Below are 19384 nucleotides of genomic sequence, written 5' to 3' on the forward strand. Positions count from 1 at the left end.
TACAAGCTGGAGGGTGAAAGTCCAATGCCCCCGGCCCCACATCACACCCACCCACGACTAATCAGAACTGCACATGGCAGGGACTAGTATGCCACAGCCAACCAGGGTCCAGAAGCAGCGAAAAAGGGGAAAGAGAGAGAGAGAGTTTTAAATATAATAAGTATTTAATTAATGTGCTTGTTAAAGCACATTCTTATTCTCTTGCATACTTCTTCTTCTTCTTCTTCTTCTTCCGGACACTTTTTCGGCACGTAACTTGTCCCGCAGCTTTTGTCCTAGACCCATAAATGAGGTGTCAAATCGACCGGCTCATTGAGGAAAGGTGTGCTATCTATTTTGTAAGCGATCAGAATTCCAGAATTCCCAGTATGGAAGTTCAAAGGGGTGTTTTTTCCCCATAGACTTAAATGGGGAATCTCTCTGTAGATGTGCTAACATCCAAAAGAGGGCAGCAGACACCAGTGAATCTGTCAGATCACACAACGTTGGAAGAAAAAGATCAAGGACGGAAGTACATTTTTCGGTCAGAAACGAGTTTTGGATTAAAGCGTTTTGGATTAAAAGGCTTACATATTCCAGTTCCTTAGACTCTTGGGGATTTTTTACAAGCATTTGTTTTGGAAAATATTACCCCAGTGACGAAAGGTAAGCGCCGCCTATTTCCGGTGACTATCAACTTGGATTAAATTAGTGTGATGGCTATAAATCATATTATGCTTTGTGTGTGGGCTTAATAAATTCCAGAGAGTCTAAGCTTTCAAACAATATAACATTTAACCGTGTATTTAATGCTTAAAACTAGTGGTCGCGTGCCTTGGACAGCACGGCGGTTACATATGTTGTTGTTTCTGCCATTTGTATAACTTTTTGTTGTTTTCAACTATCAGTGTAGTTTTTATAATTTTTTATTTCACTTTAGACTAATGTCCTTTTAAGAACAGCAACGGCTCTTTTAAGAGCCACCCATTAATTAAAATTAAGCGCATTTTTTCTTTGTCTCCTCACATTACATAATTATTTTTTAAACATATGACACGTATATCACAAGGAATGATAAGAAAGCTTGGGTATTGTTAGACGCGCCATTCTTCACATTAGTGAATTAATACATAAAACCACAAAGGCTTTCTCGTGTTCCTAGATGGAGTAGAGGATAGCGAATCCATTTAGCATGTAGACATTCGGGGTTCGAATCCACCCTCGGACGTTTTTTTTTTCTAAAACTTTATAATAAAGGTTCATTAGTTGACATTAGTTACCACATTACTTAACATGAACTAATAATGAACTGCACTTCTACAGCATTTATTCATTTTGTTCATGTTAATTTCAACATTTACTAATACATTATTAACACCGTGTTAACATTACTTAATATCCTGTGAACTAACATGAACAAAGAATAAACTTTATTTTAACAAAGATTACTAAATACAATAATTTATTGCTCATGGTTAGTAAATGTTAGTTAATACATTACATTTGAACTAATGATCCTTATTGTAACGTGATTATATTTTTTCCAAGTAAAATCACTGATTGATGCTTTAGCTCAAGATCTTCATGGTGCTTGTTTCAGGAAAAGATAAATGGATTTTCAGGTGTGCTCTTTTGTTGCAGGTGAGAAACTAGTCTGCAAATATAACCATAGTAACTGTGCAGCCATACCCTAGCAACCATGTAGTGCACCTTACGAACCATATTGCAATATAAAGAAGCCATATCTCAGTTACACAACATAAAACACTCAGCACGATGAGGGGAACTGACGTCACGTGTAGCCCCGCCCCCAAAATAAGCGAAATCAAAAATTTAGCACAACATGGACATGTCATATATCAAAACACTCAGCACTATGAAGAGAACTGACATGACGTGCAAGCACATTCACATTTTCTTTAGGAAATGTACCGTTCTAGTTTATATTTATTAGTCTGTGTTGCTGCCTCTTCCTGACCCTCCCTCCTCCCAATCATGTGTGATTATTGATGTGATTATTGATGGTGTATCATTGAGGATGGCTTCAGACAAAGAAGGTCAGTGGATTCAGAGGCATTTTGAGTGATAAGACTAAAATTTAATTTTATAGACACAATCATCAACGCTATATTTGGAGAGGATTCAACAAGACCAAAAAGTACACTATCCCCCACTGTAAAGCATGGTGGTGGATCACTTATATTTTGGGGCTGTGTGAGCTTCAGTGGCACAGGGAAGTTAGTAATAATTGATAGCAAGATAAATGCAGCATGTTAGCAGAAAATACTGGCAGAGAATTTGCACACAGCATGAATTTCTAAAGCATGAAGGCTGCACATGGGACGGTTTTGGGTGTTCCATTATGACAATGATCCAAAGCACAAGACAAGGTTGACCCTCCAATGGCTACAGCAGGGTAAGGTTCTGGAGTGGTTGTCACAGTCTCCTGAAGAAGAAGAAGAAGAAGAAGAAGAAGAAGAAGAAGAAGAAAAAGAAGAAGAAGAAGTTTTATTTATATAGCGCCTTTCCATAGCTCAAGGTCGCTTTACATTTCACAAATACAGCAGACAAACAGGTACCAGCGTGAAGCGGCAGCACAGGTGCGCCTAGCGTTCTCACTCTGGAAGTCTCCTGACCGCAATATCATTGAGCCACTTTGGCGAGATCACAAATAAGCAGCTTGTCTAAGACAACCCATGAAGAATGGGCAGCTATACCATGTGGCAGATTTAAGGACCTCATGCACAATTATTACAAAACACTGCATGCCATCTTAAAAATTTTGGGCATGTACAGTACTATGAATGGCATCAATTCAAATATTTTTCACGTTAATTCCTAATAGTTGTAGAACCGAGGAGTCCCTGCTGGTTGGAAATGCCCCACTTTCCTGCCCCAGCCTCTTACATGAACTCATATAACTGGAATGACATTTAGCCACCTCCTAGGTCAAGGTCTCATCACCCCCTCCATCTGTCATCTATCCATGAACTTCTAACCATCCAGACCAAGTGGACCATGTAATTAAAAGCTTATGGTTAAACATTGCCACTGATACACATGCAAATTTTCTTCTCTTTCCAGTATTACCATCATAATTTCATAATTAAAAAAGGCTTTTGGGGGGGCATGGTGGCTTAGTGGTTAGCACGTTTGCCTCACACCTCCAGGGTTGGGGGTTCGATTCCCGCCTCCGCCTTGTGTGTGTGGAGTTTGCATGTTCTCCCCGTGCCTTGGGGGTTTCCTCCCCCGGTCCAAAGACATGCATGGTAGGTTGATTGGCATCTCTGGAAAATTGTCCGTAGTGTGTGAGTGTGTGAGTGAATGAGAGTGTGTGTGCCCTGCGATGGGTTGGCACTCCGTCCAGGGTGTATCCTGCCTCGATGCCCGATGACGCCTGAGATCCCCGTGACTCGAGAAGTTCGGATAAGCGGTAGAAAATGAATGAATGAAAAAAAAAGGCTCTTGGATAGAAACTGTTAAATGCAGAATTAGGGCAGGACCTAACATATCTGAGCATGCCATTACAAACTGAGGAACTTTATGGTTACGCTTAACATTTGTAAGCTGCTGGTGATTTAACAATAGCACATTGTGGATCTACAAGAGCTTTTAATTGCTTTTCCCACTTTTTCTGTTATTCTTTAGTATAATTAGCATACTATAAAGCACATTTAACATTGTCTTTAAGCAGCCTGGATTCTATTTCTAAACCTATGACATTTTCTTCCAGTTGTGGTGCATTATGCTAATATTAAAATATTTTTTATGCATGAAAAAAAATGAATGAAATTTGCACAGATTTTTGTATGTATTTTCTTCTTAAATATTTATGCCTTTAGCTTTACTGCAGTGGTCCTGATCAACTCAACTTGTTGTTTGAGCTTATAAAACACAAAAAACCATGAAGGCCAAACATTCAGTTCTGTTTCTTCTGTTCAAATTTATTATTAAATAAAATATATATTTGTCTCTACCAAAATGTTTCAGGGGATATATTTAATTGCAGGGTGAGTTTTTATGAAATGTGCTTCTTATTTAATAGTAATATAATGATAATTTTATTTATAGATGGCTTTCAAGTCACTCAAGGTCACCATACAAATTCAAACAAACAAAATAAAACAATTAATAACAGTAAACAACAATAAAACAATATTAATTAGAAAAACTAAATTAATCAAACATTAAACATAAAGGCGATTCAAGTGATCTAAGATCATGTGGGATCAGACATGTGGTCAGTGAGTCTTTGTGTTAATTATACATTCTAAATGTGTAACTTGAATATATATTTAAATATTTATTCCTTAAGTATCAACTCTTTCAATGTCTGGATGCAAAGCAGTTACATGTGATCAGATTACTTAGATTGTTATTAATACATCACAGCTGATGGACATCAGTCACTTGGATTTTTTTTAGACAAGTCTTAAGCCAGAGAAATTTGTTAACACAACCCTCTAGAACAGACATTTGTATACAAGCATGTACACATACAGTATTGCATTGTATACAAATCTTTTCTAATGAATTCTATTTATTTTAACTCAATGTTTGATCCAGTGTAAATGTATTTATACAGTAGTTGGTATGCTTTGATAAGTCTTAAAGAGTAAATATGTTAGATATTTTTAGTGGCACAAGCCTTTAGGTCAGTAATTGTTCTTGTTTTCTTACTCCACAAGGAATTTGTCAACAATACACTAATTTACATAAAGACTATTTATTTATTTTACTTTGTTTTATAACCCTCAGTGTGTTTGATTCTGTGTACATGTGGGTGGATGACTGGGAGTGTTTTAAACAATGTTTTTGAGGTTATGTCACCAGGAACATGCGTAATTCTTTGTAACTCATTTATTCGCTAAACACTTTCATATAAATCAAATTGGCCTGCAGTAATTTTATAGTATGAAAATTTTATTGTTAAAATGTTAATTTAATATTTACATGTTATTCTAACATATTTCATCCCTGGCATAAAGTCAAAGTATGTATTTCATGGATTTGGTTTTATAGGATTATCACAGGATTTGTTTATAGTCTTTCCTCAGAGTCAGCCAGACATGTACATGTAACTTTCTATACGCTAAACTTTGAATTGCATATGTGTAAATTTCTACTTAACTGAGTTTAAAACATATTTTTATATGATTATTTTTAAATGTTATGTTTGTTGTATGGGTGGTCTTTTTCACCCTGAAAAGAAATGTTTCTGTAAATTGATCTGTAAGAGCTTTTTATAGAATATGGAGCCCTCCTTTGACCCTGTCTGCACATACACTTGTCTATTTTTATAACCTTAAAGGACAACTTAAATGTCAACCAGTAGTTTAAAGATGTATTCCATAATCCAATCCTTTATTAATGTAATGGCAAAATGTCAGTATTGAAACAAACTTCAGCATTGACACATTTTAAGTTACAAAATTATAAAACAAGAATGCAGTCATTTTCACCTCAAAGGTACAATATTTATCTAAACATAAATTCTATTCAGCAGAATTAGTCGACCAACATTATATTCACCCCCTTATCTGCCTGGGGCATTGAGAATCACCTGGATACCTTCTTGTGAATGTGGGAATGCAGGCCAAGACCTTTTAACGATGTCACAATATGACCCTATGACATAGTATTTTATATAAATACCATAGTCATATGACCACCACTTACTTCTTCTGACCTTATACACTTCAGAGCTTATGTGCATCTTGAAGAATAGCAGAATAGAAGCCGAAAGTATCTAGTAGCCTAGCGGTTAAGGTGTTGGGCTACCAATTGGAAAGTTGTGAGTTCGATTCCTACGTCCACCAGGTTCCCACTGCTGGGCCCCTGAGCAAGGCCCTTAACCCTCAATTTCTCAGTTGTATAAAAATGAGATAAAAATGTAAGTCACTCTGGATAAAGGGCGTCTGCTAAATGCTGTAAATGTAAATATCATCTCGTCAGAGTTCCAGGGCTACTAGCTTGAGTTGGATCATTAACTAGCAAGCAACTGTTTGTTGCTAAGTAAAGCATTTGACTCGTAGTCCATTAGTTTTCTACAGCACTATGAGTTTGTCCTGTTGCTTGCCATCTGGTGACCTGCTAGCCTGTAAATATGTGCTTCTAGCTTGGTTAAATAGTTCTCTCTCACCATACAGTACCATGCCCTCCACATTGGATTTTTTTAAGTTGGCTAGACTTTACTAACATGCATACAGGGGCCAGGGTTGGTCTTCTCTCCATTCCTGTTATTTCTACATTTACATTACATTCTACATTTATGGCATTTGGCTGACACCCTTATCCAGATTTACAAACATGCTTTGAAGTCTCTGTCAATGAACATGTCAACCCTGATTCACTTGGTCACAGAGTAAGGATACAATCAAAAACTCTACACCTAAAACTCTGTTGGGAGGAATTGTAGATTGTTTTTATTATGCATATCTAAAGTTGCATATCTTTAAGGTAAGATGCAAATTATATTAAGTTTCCTCGTCTTCATATTTTTCAGGAATTTATTTGTTTGATATGACCTATATCGACTCTGCCTATCCAGCCACTGACAGCATCATAGAGACTGAGCAGAGGACCAATCAGATGAACAATCTTCTCCGGGTCATTTCTGACCTTCAGGTGTCCTGTAACTATGGTAAGTAGCATGTGTGTTTTACCAATTTATTTTGTATTTTATGGATAAAGCTCAACTGTGAAGTTTGATGGATCAAAACATTATTTTAGCAGGAAAAAAAAACTGAATGAATAAGGAAAATAAAAACAGAATTAATGTTGATTTGTTGATTCAAGGTTCAATTTTATAGCATTGTTCATTTGTTTTTGTTTTTTTATTATTATTTAACTTCTTTTGATTTACATTGCCTTGCATAAATATTGCTAAGGCTATAAACACTGACCAAAAGTACACTTAAACATCATACCCATAAGAGGTTCTTCCCCAGACTGTTGCCACAAAGTTGGATGTACAAACAATTGTAGAATGTCTTTTTATTCCCTTTACTGGAACTAAGGGGCCCAAACATGATCCAGCATGACAGTGACCCTGTGTACAATTCAAAGCCTATGGTTTAACAAGGGTAGAGTGGAAGAACTCAATAACCTACACAGAGACCTATATATAATCACTGGATAACATAAAAATAAACAAATTAGTCTTGAATTAGTTCTGAAATCACTGTAAAAACAAGATCAATTTTTTTAGCTTGAGATCAAGACATTTGGGCTTAAGATCAAAAGATGAATATTAGACTATACAGTAGATCTGAATTTCAGCTTTCATTTCCCGATATTTACATCTAGTTTTGCTAAACAACTTGAAACATGGCAACCTTCAATTTTCAGGGGAGCAAAAGTATGGGAACGGGGGATAGGGTTTTCTTGGCTCTCACTATTTATCTATCTTTGACTGCTGTTGTTTGCCACTAACTGTTGAGAGTCTGGTTGTTACAACCACATTTTTTTTTTTTTTCCAAGACATTCTGATATTGTATTGGCTATTCCCTCTTTTCTCAACTTGTTGGCTCGTTATGGATAGGGATAGATATATAGTATTTAAAATTTTAAATTAATATAATTAATATAATATTTTTTAATTAATTTTAAACTTTAAATGTATGTATGTATTCATTTATTTATTTGTATTCTTATGTTTTTCATATGTATATATATATATATATATATATATATATATATATATATATATATATATATGTATGTGTGTGTGTGTGTGTGTGTGTGAGAAATGTAAAGTATACTTTAAAAAACATCTGTAAAGCTGCTTTGAGACAATGCAAATTGCTAAAAGTGCTATACAAATAAATTGAAATTGAAAATAAATTGAAATTGAAATTTGCTTTTCACCCATAGACAGCTTTCCTGTGTCTGTTACTTTATCTTTTATAAACAACAAATGCTGCCTTCACATTTCAAACCCAGGGATCAGACCATTATTGTTTAAATAGGTAAAAATTGTAAAAATTGGTAGTTTGAAACAAAAGTTTGAAGAATTCTTTTCTTCGTATATCCCAGCTGAGGAATTTGGGGTCACAGCACAGGGGCAGCTACAGTATGACACAGCACCCCGGGTTAAGGGCCTTGCTTAACATCAGCAGAGTGGCAGTGCTGGGGTTTAAAACCCAGAGCCTTTTCCACTTGAGCCACTGTTTTTACCTGAACCTAAAAACTGAGACTGCGAGTCCCAAACACTAATAGTAAAGCTTTTCCACAACAGTGGGGCTTCAGTAGATGTGGCAGCTTATAAAAATTAAAATATTAATAATATTTAATCCAGTACTGTGGCATGGGACCATTCAATGCTTATTAATATTTCTGAGATGAAAGAGACATTTGCTAGTAATATTATCTACATGAGCTTCAAATAAATGGCTAGAGTCAATAATCACACCAAAGTCAATCACTGTTGAAACTGATGAAACAAGGGTCATCCAGAGTAATCAGATAGCTTACTTCTGGATGAATGTGGTCCTATGACACTTCTGGCTTGTCAGGATTAATTAGGAGGAAAGCATCCACAGTCAAATGTCCTCATGCACTTTTCAGATTCATTAAACTGGTGTGTCTCTGAATAACTGTTCCAAGAGGTACAATATATAATTATAAATACAGTGGGCCTAAAACAAATCCTTGTGGAACACAGAACACAACCCGAGAATGCATAAAGAAGTACTAACATATACAAACAAATAAGACCTGAGCCAGGAAAGTGCTGTTCCATTACCTCAACAATATTTTCTATCTTATCAAGTAGAATATTATGATCAGTGGTGTCAAAAGCTGCATTAAGTTCAAGCAACACCGCCAATGCTAAGGGAAGAATTGATCATTTTACAAGGGCTTTTGTTGCTACTGCTACAGTAATATCTGTTTAAAGAAACATGTAGATAAGAAATGTAGCATTAAAGTTGATTTTTTTAAAGAGGGAATTAGTGAAATTAAGCTAGTTTCTTGAAAGGGAGTAAAACATTTTAAATGCTTTTCTAAATTCTTAATATTGTTATTTACTGGATTAGCCATCAAATTGTCTGTTTTTTAATTTATAGGCTTACTATATATTTGTGTCATTGAAATACTTCATGAGGTCATTGTTTCTGCAATTTGATGGTCTGCATATTTCTTGTGTTGTTCCTGGTTAATTTAACTACTGTATTAAATAAAAATTTAGGATTTATTTTTATTATCTTTAGTTAGGGTAGAGAGATATGCTGATCTAGCAGCACTAAGATATTTTCTGTAGCCCAAGAGGCACTACATTAAATAATTCATGCTACTATCTGAAAGTGATCATTTCTAGAAAGTTCTAGTGGCAAATGTATTAGATAGAGGGGTTCTGAACTACGATGTAATTTAACATTTCAACTGAAATCATATAAAATTATTTCTAACTTGAAACTGTTCAGTTTGACTACCTATCTAGAATATTAATTGAATAGTTTATCTAACTTCCTTAACTAGTTACGTCACCTGTACCAAAACATCTTTGCCAATTTTATCATGAACATGAAATATTACCTTTATTTTTAGTCATTTAAAACAAACCAGTGCTATAAATATTATTAATAAGTAGCTTAAATAAACAAAAAGGTAGCAATATAGCTGAAACTATAGTGTTTAGTGCTTTCATTCCACATTGTACTTCCCTATTTTTTCAGAATGATTCTTTAGACTTGTACATCATCAGTCTGTATATACTTTTATACTTTTATTATATATATATAATATTTATATATTATATAATAATAATATATTTATTTATTTATTTATTTATTTTAATATATAATTTGAATACCATTAAATAACATACAAACTGTTTTTTTTTCTCTTTGGCAGATCACTTGCTGACATTACCACATGTACAGAAGTACCTGATGTCAGTGCACTACATTGAGGAACTGCAAAAATTTGTGGAGGATGATAATTACACGTATGTTTGTTTGTTTGGTTGGTCTTGAGTGGAGAGAAATACATTTATGTATTATTCATGTGTGTGTGTATATGTATGTATGTGTATATATATATTTTTAATGGACCTTCTGAGAAAGGAATAGCTGAAATGCAGTAATCAAATGATAACAAATGGCATGTGTTTATTAAAACATTTTAATTTATATATTTCATTTAAAAATCTGTTTTTTTAATTTTCTGTGGTCGGAAATTACTTTGTTGACACTTATACTCATAAATGAAAGCTGTGGGAATGAGATAATACTGTCAGTCACAGCTATATAGTTTGTAATACACGATCCCTGTGTGCCCCCGTACAGTTATTGTACTATCAGCTGTACTTTTTAAGCAAATAATATACTAAACTTCCATACTGTCATAATTTCGAGGTGACATAATCTACAGTAGGTATACAAATATACAGAGATTGTGCCTGTTTGTACCATAAAGAAACACACAGCCAGGGTTGGTGACGTGATCTCCAGTAGTGGGTTCCCCACCTTCCTCTCCCAAGTACAAAATAATAATCATTCTTTCATCCTGTGTTGCCATACTGTGTGATCCAGTCTGCCTAGAGCAGTTTTCTTGCTTAGGGAGTTTCAGCATCCCTCAGTGTGATAGATCATTTGTGTTGAACATAGATTTCTATTTGCTTGGATTTGCCAGACTCCAGCTTAGCCCATTTATTTTCAGATTTTTATAGCTGTAGCTTATAGTAGCTTATGTGTAAAGGTTAGATGTATTTATTTGAGTTTCATGATTTACTTTTTCATCACGCGGAAAGTGATATTATTTACTCTTGACCAGATTAATATTAAATATTAAATAGTTGTATGTGCCGTGCCGTAATGTGCTGACAAAAAAAAAAAGAATTGAGAGTGAAAGGGGAGAGCACAACTGTACATGGGGGTAATGGGATTTAGCATTTGAAAGGAGGAATGACTTCATCGTCTGGTCTCAATCATGCTTACATGGCAAGGTTGCACACTGGTTTCTCCGTAGCATCGTACACAGAGTCACGTTTCTTTAAACCAGAATTACTTGGCCATTTGTTTCACATCTTATTAACTTATAATATAGAATTAGTAGAATTAATAGAATAAATTAAATGCAGTTCTACTTCCAATTTCAGTCTGCCAGGTGGTAATGGAGTTTTCCTGTGTGCTCATTTTCATGCTGAGTACAACAATGAAAGTCATCAACCTGTGACTATGGCCTCACATGTAATTAAGCAAACCATCTCAATTATAGACCAGTGGCTAATGAGCAAAGTGTACACTGGGTATCATAATACACAGACCAGAATGCCTGACCTTTTTATTATTATTATTATTATTATTATTATTATTATTATTATTATTATTATTATTATTATTATTATTAAAAAAGAATCCAGAGTCTGCCTCATTTTCAATTTGAGAGACCTATTGATGTCGTCTTTAACATGTTAACATATGCTATACCACGTGTGATGCATGTGTTAAACAAACATGATCAGTTTGTGGCCATAGTATGCAACTACAGATTTACAACAAAAAAAGAGGACTGTCACAATTAATGTAAATGTAAAATAAAAGGTTACTCAGGTTGGTGCAAATGGCTATAGGATGAACATGGCATAGCTGGTGCCTGTTATAGGCTGTGTGCATGAGGTCATGGTCATAGAGGAAACTTTATGGCGGACATCCACTCAGTTGTCAAACCATTATTACATATGCAACCTTTCTGGTATGTACAAATATGACATGGACACGAGCCATTTTACAATGATACAGCAGTAACTGTATCTATAATGAGCTAAATACACCTCTTCCCATTGTTTCCATTTCTCCTTTGTGTCCTGAACATCAAACAAAGTACTGTATAGAGTTAATTGTGAGAATGAATCAGCAGTGGCAACAATGGGAGTAATAATTTGGGTTTTTAGCTAACCAGCATTTTTTTGTTGATTTGACAGAACATGTTTTAGTCTGTGTTTATTTTCCATTTTTCTATTAACATTCATTCCCTGCAGGTTGTCCCTGAGGATTGAACCTGGGAGTAATTCACCTCGTCTTGTCTCTTCTAAAGAAGACCTTGGAGGTAGTAACCTGTTTTTTTAATGTAATTTTTCTTAATCTCAGTATTCATCTGGAAGATGATCATGCACTTTGAATGTATGGTCTTACATAATGGGAGTCATCCTCCCTCTGGATAAAGATGGCATCTTCTGTGGAGTAGACAGTGTCTGGAACTCGTCGTGGGTTGAAGGGATTTGCAGATGGTTTCTGGAAAGACTATGAAAGAAATATATCCTTTAATAGAGATTCCAGACCTTAATGCACCAGCAGTACAAGTTTTTAAAGCAGAAACCTCCACTCAGTTGTTCTATGAGCGAATGCTCAGAAGGATAGGGATTTAAAGGCTCCCCTCTGACTAAACTGATTCTCAAAAGCCATATTTCCTCTTCCTAATAGTAGCCAGTGAACCTTATATCATGTGACATTTGGTATTGTTTTTTCTTAGGCTTATGGTTATGCATAGCTCTAGATATAGATTGCCAGTCTAAGATCCATATATAGGTGCTGTATTCTTGTCAGTTACATGCAATTATAACCATACACAGATTTTTATCATGTAATTATTTTTTTAACATAATGTAAATTAGAGTCTCTTAAGACACTTTTGTAAGTCTCTCTAGATTGTTCAATGTTGTTAATGTAAAACTAGAGCCTATCTTGGAAGCACCGTGTACAAGGTAGGAATTAACACTGAATGGTACACCTTTCCATCACAGGGCAACATACAAGCATATTCAAACACTTATAGTATTTACACCTAGTGGAAATTTTAAATAGATGCCATATTTTAAGGACATGGTAGAGGACACCCACAAAGACAAAAGGAAAAAAATGTAAAACACACAAGCACATAACCTGAGATCAAACTGGAAATCCTGGAGCTGTGAGGAGACAGTGACACTTGCTGTGCCACCCTACCATTTATTTAGAGTCATAGTCATAATGTAATTACTGTATGACCCAGAATCAAAATACAGATATTGGACAATATATATATATATATATATATATATATATATATATATATATATATATATATATATATATATATATATATATATATACAACCTTTTGAAATACCTTAAACATTGGGGGCTTTTTCTCTATCTTTATTATTACAGTCTTCATGCCTTTTGTGTTTGAACACAACTATTGAGCACATACATACAAAAAAAAAAAAAAAAAAAAAAAGATGTTATAGACAAACCTGTATGCAAACAGATACAACCATTTCTCCCACTTTTACAAGGACACAGTAAAGCCAGTAGCACATTTTTTTTTTAGCTCTAGGCATCTTCGCAAAGCCGCTCACAATGAAGTCACTGATGGTTGTGGTCGGAACTAGTGCTGACTACCATGTGCTAATTGGAAGGGAAAGTCTGTTTCCAGTTAGTGGAAAATTAAAGAGACTCTGGGAGTCTGGGACTTCTGCAAATGCCTGCTTGCTTCAATACCACAAATATCACTCTGATTTTATTGTGCAGTGGAAAAGGCCCCAGACATGACTGTAAGGAATACATGTAGCTTATATCAGTAAATAATTACATTTTGTACAATTAAGTTATTGTTCTTGATTTTATTTTGTTTTATTAGGAAGATTGTTGGTTCTCAGGCTATGCTGTAATTATAAATGTACGGCAGTAGATAATTGAAGATATTTTTAGTTAGGTTATTCCTAATTTTATACATGTGGCTCTCAAGGAAAGAAATTGATGTTTCTGAACAGGAAATGAAGTGTAGGTCCAAGTATGAGGCTTAAAACCCCATGTTTGGCATGAAAATGTGCAAATGACCGTTTAGTAACCAAAGGTTACTGCAATATTTTCATGTGGAAGGTTATTCTAAATGAAATAAGAAAAATGTAAGTAAGTAGGACAGCCATAAGAAAAACGAGGCAAGTAAGGTAAAAGCATGCATGTAATTAAATATGGTAAAAATAATTAGGTAAGTAAAAATAAGTAATCAATTTAAGTAAGTGAAATAAAAGTGTCAATTCATGTCCAAAAGCTTTCATTGTCATTTTGACCATTATATAGTAAACATAATGAAATGAAACAATGTTTTTTTAGGATGTTGGTGCTACATACAATCTGGTGCTACATACAGACACACAGTACAATACACTACAAGACAGATACATAAAATAGCACCAACCAGTAGATTCTTTGAAAATAAGGATGCTTTATACAAAGCATCCTTATTTGCCATGACATATGACAGCGTCAGTACAAAACAGTTGTATCAGCAATTAAAAATATGATGTTCAAAAATACATGTAAGTAATGTGTATATGAGTAAAAGTAAGTAAATAACCAACAAACACTTGGACTCAAGTGATGAAAAACAAACAGAATAGATTTTAGTATGTAGTTTTTCCCCCAAAAAGTAATTCAAGATTCCTAAATCTGGTCTGGGAAAAAAGTATTTTTTCTGCATCCACAATAATTAAGACAGTAATTAGTTTTGTGTTTGTGTGTGTCCACATAAGGACCATCAGAAGAGTCATTCTCTGCAAAGTATAACCGGAGGCCAACATGTCCTGATACCTCAGTTGTATCTCATCTGCCTACACCCCCACCAGCCCGACACAGAAAGAGCCACAGCCTGGGAAATAAGTGGGTAACCTACACTACAATTAAAGTTAGCATGAGATACAATTTTAAGCTTGTGCACACTATTTTGTTGATAGAAATAAGTCAAAACGTATCACTATTTAGTTCTGTTCATTAAAATCTCACCCTTGCATCTTATTAACATATAAGCATCATTGACAGCTTGCAGCCATTTGTGATCATTGAACATAAGTGTTTTTATTTTCTTATGTGTTCATGTTTTACACATTTCTTGGGAAAATGTGTTCAGTTTCTGTAAATTCCTTGTTCGTGATTTCGATTTAGACTTTAAAATGGGCTTAAAGGCCAAAAAGGGCAATGAAGCACATGTAGTATTAAACTCTTTAAACCTAAAACATGGGTTGTATATATAGCTAGTTGATCTCTTGGTATGCTTTTTTTGCCAGCATGGAATGTTATCAGTGTTTACAAAAAAAGAAAATGAGATATAGTTTCTCTCTCTCTCTCTCTCTCTCTCTCTCTCTCTCTCTCTCTCTCTCTCTCTCACTCTCTCTCTCTCACTCTATTTTCTCTTTGTTTAGCATGATGTGCCAGTTTGGAGTAGCGGAGAGTAAGAGTGCCACTTTTTCTGTGAAGGAAAAGGCTCGTCATCTACTGGACGACAGCTTTTTAGAGTCACACAGCCCCGTCAGGAATCACACACACGACTCTGTCTTCACCAACGGCATCTCATTAGGTCCTTTTCTTTACACACTGATTTTCTTCACACCTTTGACTCCAGAGTCTACTTTATTTGATTTACTGTGCATCTCTTCAAGTCAGGAAATAAAAAAACCCTCTTCAACATTACAAATATTAGTATTCTGGGATGCATAGATTACACCTTCACTCAAATATCTTACTTATTGACATTCTTCAACCCCATTATTAACAGCCTCACAGTCAATGCCAATGAGCAGTCAGGGTAACATTAGCTAGGTGGCTGAAAGTCAGTACAGAGTGCACAAATCAGACTGAAGACCAAAATACAAGATCAGATCACAAAATGCACAAATAATACAGATGAATGTATGACAGTACAGGCACTGAAAGCTACAGAACATGTGAGTTCGGTTCTCTGTGTTGTCTTTTAGCTAGCTAGTGAAATTTAGCACCAACACCAGCCTAACAGGTCACTGCACTTTTAGGACACACTTAGCACCATTAGCTGTCATTTTTTAGCGGAAAACCAAAATATGCTCAAAGGTTTACAGGTTCAACCAGTTAGTCAGTAACTGATAGGTGTAATGATGTGCACAATACAGTTTTATTTTCAAAAACCTCCCTAATACAGTGATGAGAGCAGCAAAAGATAAGTACCTGCTCAGACACATTATTTATAAAACAGAAATACAATGTCCTTTGATTCAGTTTAATTTTATGTGTATAACAATGGACATTGTCTCAAAGCAGCTTTTTTTTTATTTTTTATTTTTTTTATTAGATGCAAAAATACAAATACAAAGACCAACAAAACGTGTGTGTGTGTGTGTGTGTGTGTGTTTGTGTGTGTGTGTGTGTGTATACATACATATATATACACACATACATAAATCAAAGAGGAAAATACATTAATAGTTAGAATTATAATGACAATAATAACGATGAAGACAGTAATGGTATCACACAAGACAAAATGTAAATGTAAAATTGGGTATGAGGAAGGTGACAATATCAACAGTAATAGCAATAATAATAATAATAATAATAATAATAATAATAATAATAATAATAATAATAATAATAATATTGAAAAATCCAATTAATAAGAAATAGTAATAATAGTATTAGCAGTAGTAGTGATGATAAATATATTTACAAATATACTCATTTCATCCTGAATGAAGGGGAGGTTAAAGGATCAGAAAGAGGACCAATAGAACTAGTAGTAGTAATAGCAATAATAATAGTAGTAGTTATAATAGCAATAATAATAATAATAATAATAATAACGGTAATATTGATACAACTATTAATGATAAGGTATTATAAAGCTGCCGCTGATAACCCTCATGGCCATGGCATAGCATAGACCAACGCCGGCGTCATATTACAACGGGCTATCAAGGTGAAGTGCTGTGGGATCCATGGTCCCAAAATCCATACCCATCCCCAGCTGTCCCGCACATGCCACGCTTAACCTGTTTGTGTGTGTATACGTTTTGTTTTTGTTTTTTGTGGAATAAATATGGCTGCTTTCATTGTTGTACTCATGATATGTTTGTCAACTAGTGTATAATGCATTAAAATAGCATGGCGTGTAGCATGGAACCAGCCCAGTGCAAAGCCCAGGCCACCACGCCCACGCCCACGCCACACTTACCCTATGTATGTGCACACGACACACTTACCCTGTGTACTATGTATTTTTTTTTTTTAAATATTATTATACTCCAAATGAATATGTGTGCACCTCATCTAATATGTTATGCATTAAAACAGCGGGACAAGTGCTGGGCCAGCCGGAGACAAGAAATATCAGACAGAAGTACAAGCTGGAGGGTGAAAGTCCAATGCCCCCGGCCCCACATCACAACCACCCACGACTAATCAAAACTGCACATGGCAGGGACTAGTATGCCACAGTCAACCAGGGACCAGAAGCAGCGAAAAAGGGAAAGAGAGAAAGAGAGAGAGAGAGAGAGAGAGAGAGTTTTAAATATAATAATTATTTAATTTATATTTATTAGTCTGTGTTGCTGCCTCTTCCTGACCCTCCCTCCTCCCAATCATGTGTGATTATTGATGTGATTATTGATGGTGTATCATTGAGGATGGCTTCAGACAAAGAAGGTCAGTGGATTCATGACTGTTTGAAGTTAAAGAGAGATAACCAAGACGGGTGTAATTCTGATGTATTATTTTGAGTGGAGGTAGACAAGTTTTCCATGGAGATGTACTCTATTAGTAAATTTTTCCAAGTTGTAATGTGTATGGCGTTCCTCGATTTCCAGTTCATGAGGATAGTTTTCTTGGCGATAGTTAGAGCCACTAGGAGTAATTGACTGTTTGTACTGTTTAAATTGATTATGGATATGTCACCTAATATACAGAGGGAGGGAGACAGCGGGATGTGACAACCCATAAGGTTGGATAGTGAGTCGATAACGTTTTCCCAGAATGTTTTAACCGCAGTGCATTGCCAAATAGCGTGTAAATATGTATCTGGGGTGTTTTGTGTGCAATGTGAGCATGTTTCTGAAGTAAAACCCATTTTAAATAATTTCTGTCCAGTTAGGTGAAATCTATGAAGTACTTTATACTGTATAAGTTGTAAGTTGGCATTTTTTGTCATGAAGTAGATATTTTTGCAGATTTGTGTCCAGAAAGCGGCATTGGGAGCAATAGATAAGTCTGATTCCCATTTAGCCCATTTAGTCTCAAAGCAGCTTTGAAGAAATACATAAAATATTTAGAATTAAAATTTATATGTATGCCTATTGAGCAAGCGAGAGGCAACAGTGGCAAACAAATATTCTATGAGACTATATGAGGCAGAAACCAAATTCAAAAGGGAGTTTTATTGCCATATGGGTTACACTGGAAATTTTGATTTTGAAAATTCTGTCCTTTCTACAACTGTATATAGTCAAGTGGAATGGTGTAACCAGGAGATTTTGAGCAATGTTTAATGGCCATCATTGTGATTTATAAATTCCACAAATATCAAAAGTTTATGGGGACCCAAGCACAAAACAGCAGTTCAAAGCCACCACCAAGTGATTCTCTCCACAGCAGTCCCATACAGTATATCTCCAGGTAATTGATATGGGGTCATCCTCAGCAGCAGTGAGAACCCCATTATGATGAGACTCCAATTGGACATAGGGCTTCAGTGTGGGTCAGGCAGTTCTGAAGAGCAGAAGCAGTCAGTCACTTGGAGAATTTGACTAATGACAGCTTTTCTTTTTGCCTAATAATTTATTGAATCGTCCTTTATTTGAATCTATCTGAAGTAATAGAATATTACAGCAGGATTGTTGGATATATATATTTTACCTAAATTTTCATCCATCATTTAATTTCATCCACTTCATGCAGACTTGCCATGGTCATTTATTTGTTGCCATGACATATTACATAAGTATAAGAAAATCAGCTACAGGTTTTGTTGGCAGTGTTTTTTTTTTTTTGTTTTGTTTTGTTTGTTTGTTTTAAACCTTACTCCCACTTGTAAATCTAGAGGTTGCATGCACACACACACACACACACTCACACACACACACACACACACACACACACACACACACACACACACACATATATATATATATATATATATATATATATATATATATATATATATATATATATATATAAATCTAGAGGTTGCATGCACACACACACACACACACTCACACACACACACACACACACACACACACACACACACACACACACACACACACATATATATATATATATATATATATATATATATATATATATATATATATATATATATATATATAATTTTTTATTTTTTTTGCAGGTAGTACAGAAAGCTTCTTCAGTGAAGAATTGTCGTCTACTGCTGAGAGGTGAGGTGCTTTATTTTTTTGTTAAGTGCTCATTCACTTTGCAAAATGCAGTGTCTTCATTTAATTAAAATGATTTGAACTGTATGATTTTAGGGGTCGTATGTATGCTACACTTGGTCCAAATTGGAGGGTTCCAGTCCATAACTCCCCTAGAAGCAGAAGCTACGTTTACAGGTCAATATACTCTATATGACTTGGATAGCCTTGATAACGGAACAAAATA

General features: G+C 35.0%; 1 protein-coding gene and 1 long non-coding RNA gene across 4 annotated transcripts in view; both read left to right on the forward strand.

The window, feature by feature from the left end:
• The window catches only part of ralgps1 (Ral GEF with PH domain and SH3 binding motif 1), an 85208-nt gene that overhangs the window by 54370 nt on the left and 11454 nt on the right, over positions 1-19384 (forward strand). For all 3 annotated transcript variants that reach the window (XR_007137702.1, XR_007137703.1, XM_027170999.2), the window contains exons 8-14: positions 6485-6622; positions 9835-9928; positions 11963-12030; positions 14497-14623; positions 15163-15317; positions 19113-19161; positions 19255-19335. Coding sequence is in view for 1 of the 3 variants with exons in the window: in XM_027170999.2 (XP_027026800.1) it covers positions 6485-6622; positions 9835-9928; positions 11963-12030; positions 14497-14623; positions 15163-15317; positions 19113-19161; positions 19255-19335 (712 nt within the window). In the remaining 2 variants the exon portion in view is untranslated. The remainder of the gene's footprint in view (positions 1-6484; positions 6623-9834; positions 9929-11962; positions 12031-14496; positions 14624-15162; positions 15318-19112; positions 19162-19254; positions 19336-19384) is intronic.
• LOC113658489 lies at positions 16329-17413 on the forward strand. Its single transcript, XR_003444405.2, has 2 exons — positions 16329-16948; positions 17063-17413. It is a non-coding gene; the product is annotated as an uncharacterized LOC113658489 (long non-coding RNA).

The sequence above is a fragment of the Tachysurus fulvidraco genome, chromosome 14, assembly GCF_022655615.1.
Source record: "Tachysurus fulvidraco isolate hzauxx_2018 chromosome 14, HZAU_PFXX_2.0, whole genome shotgun sequence".
Lineage (NCBI taxonomy): Eukaryota > Metazoa > Chordata > Actinopteri > Siluriformes > Bagridae > Tachysurus > Tachysurus fulvidraco.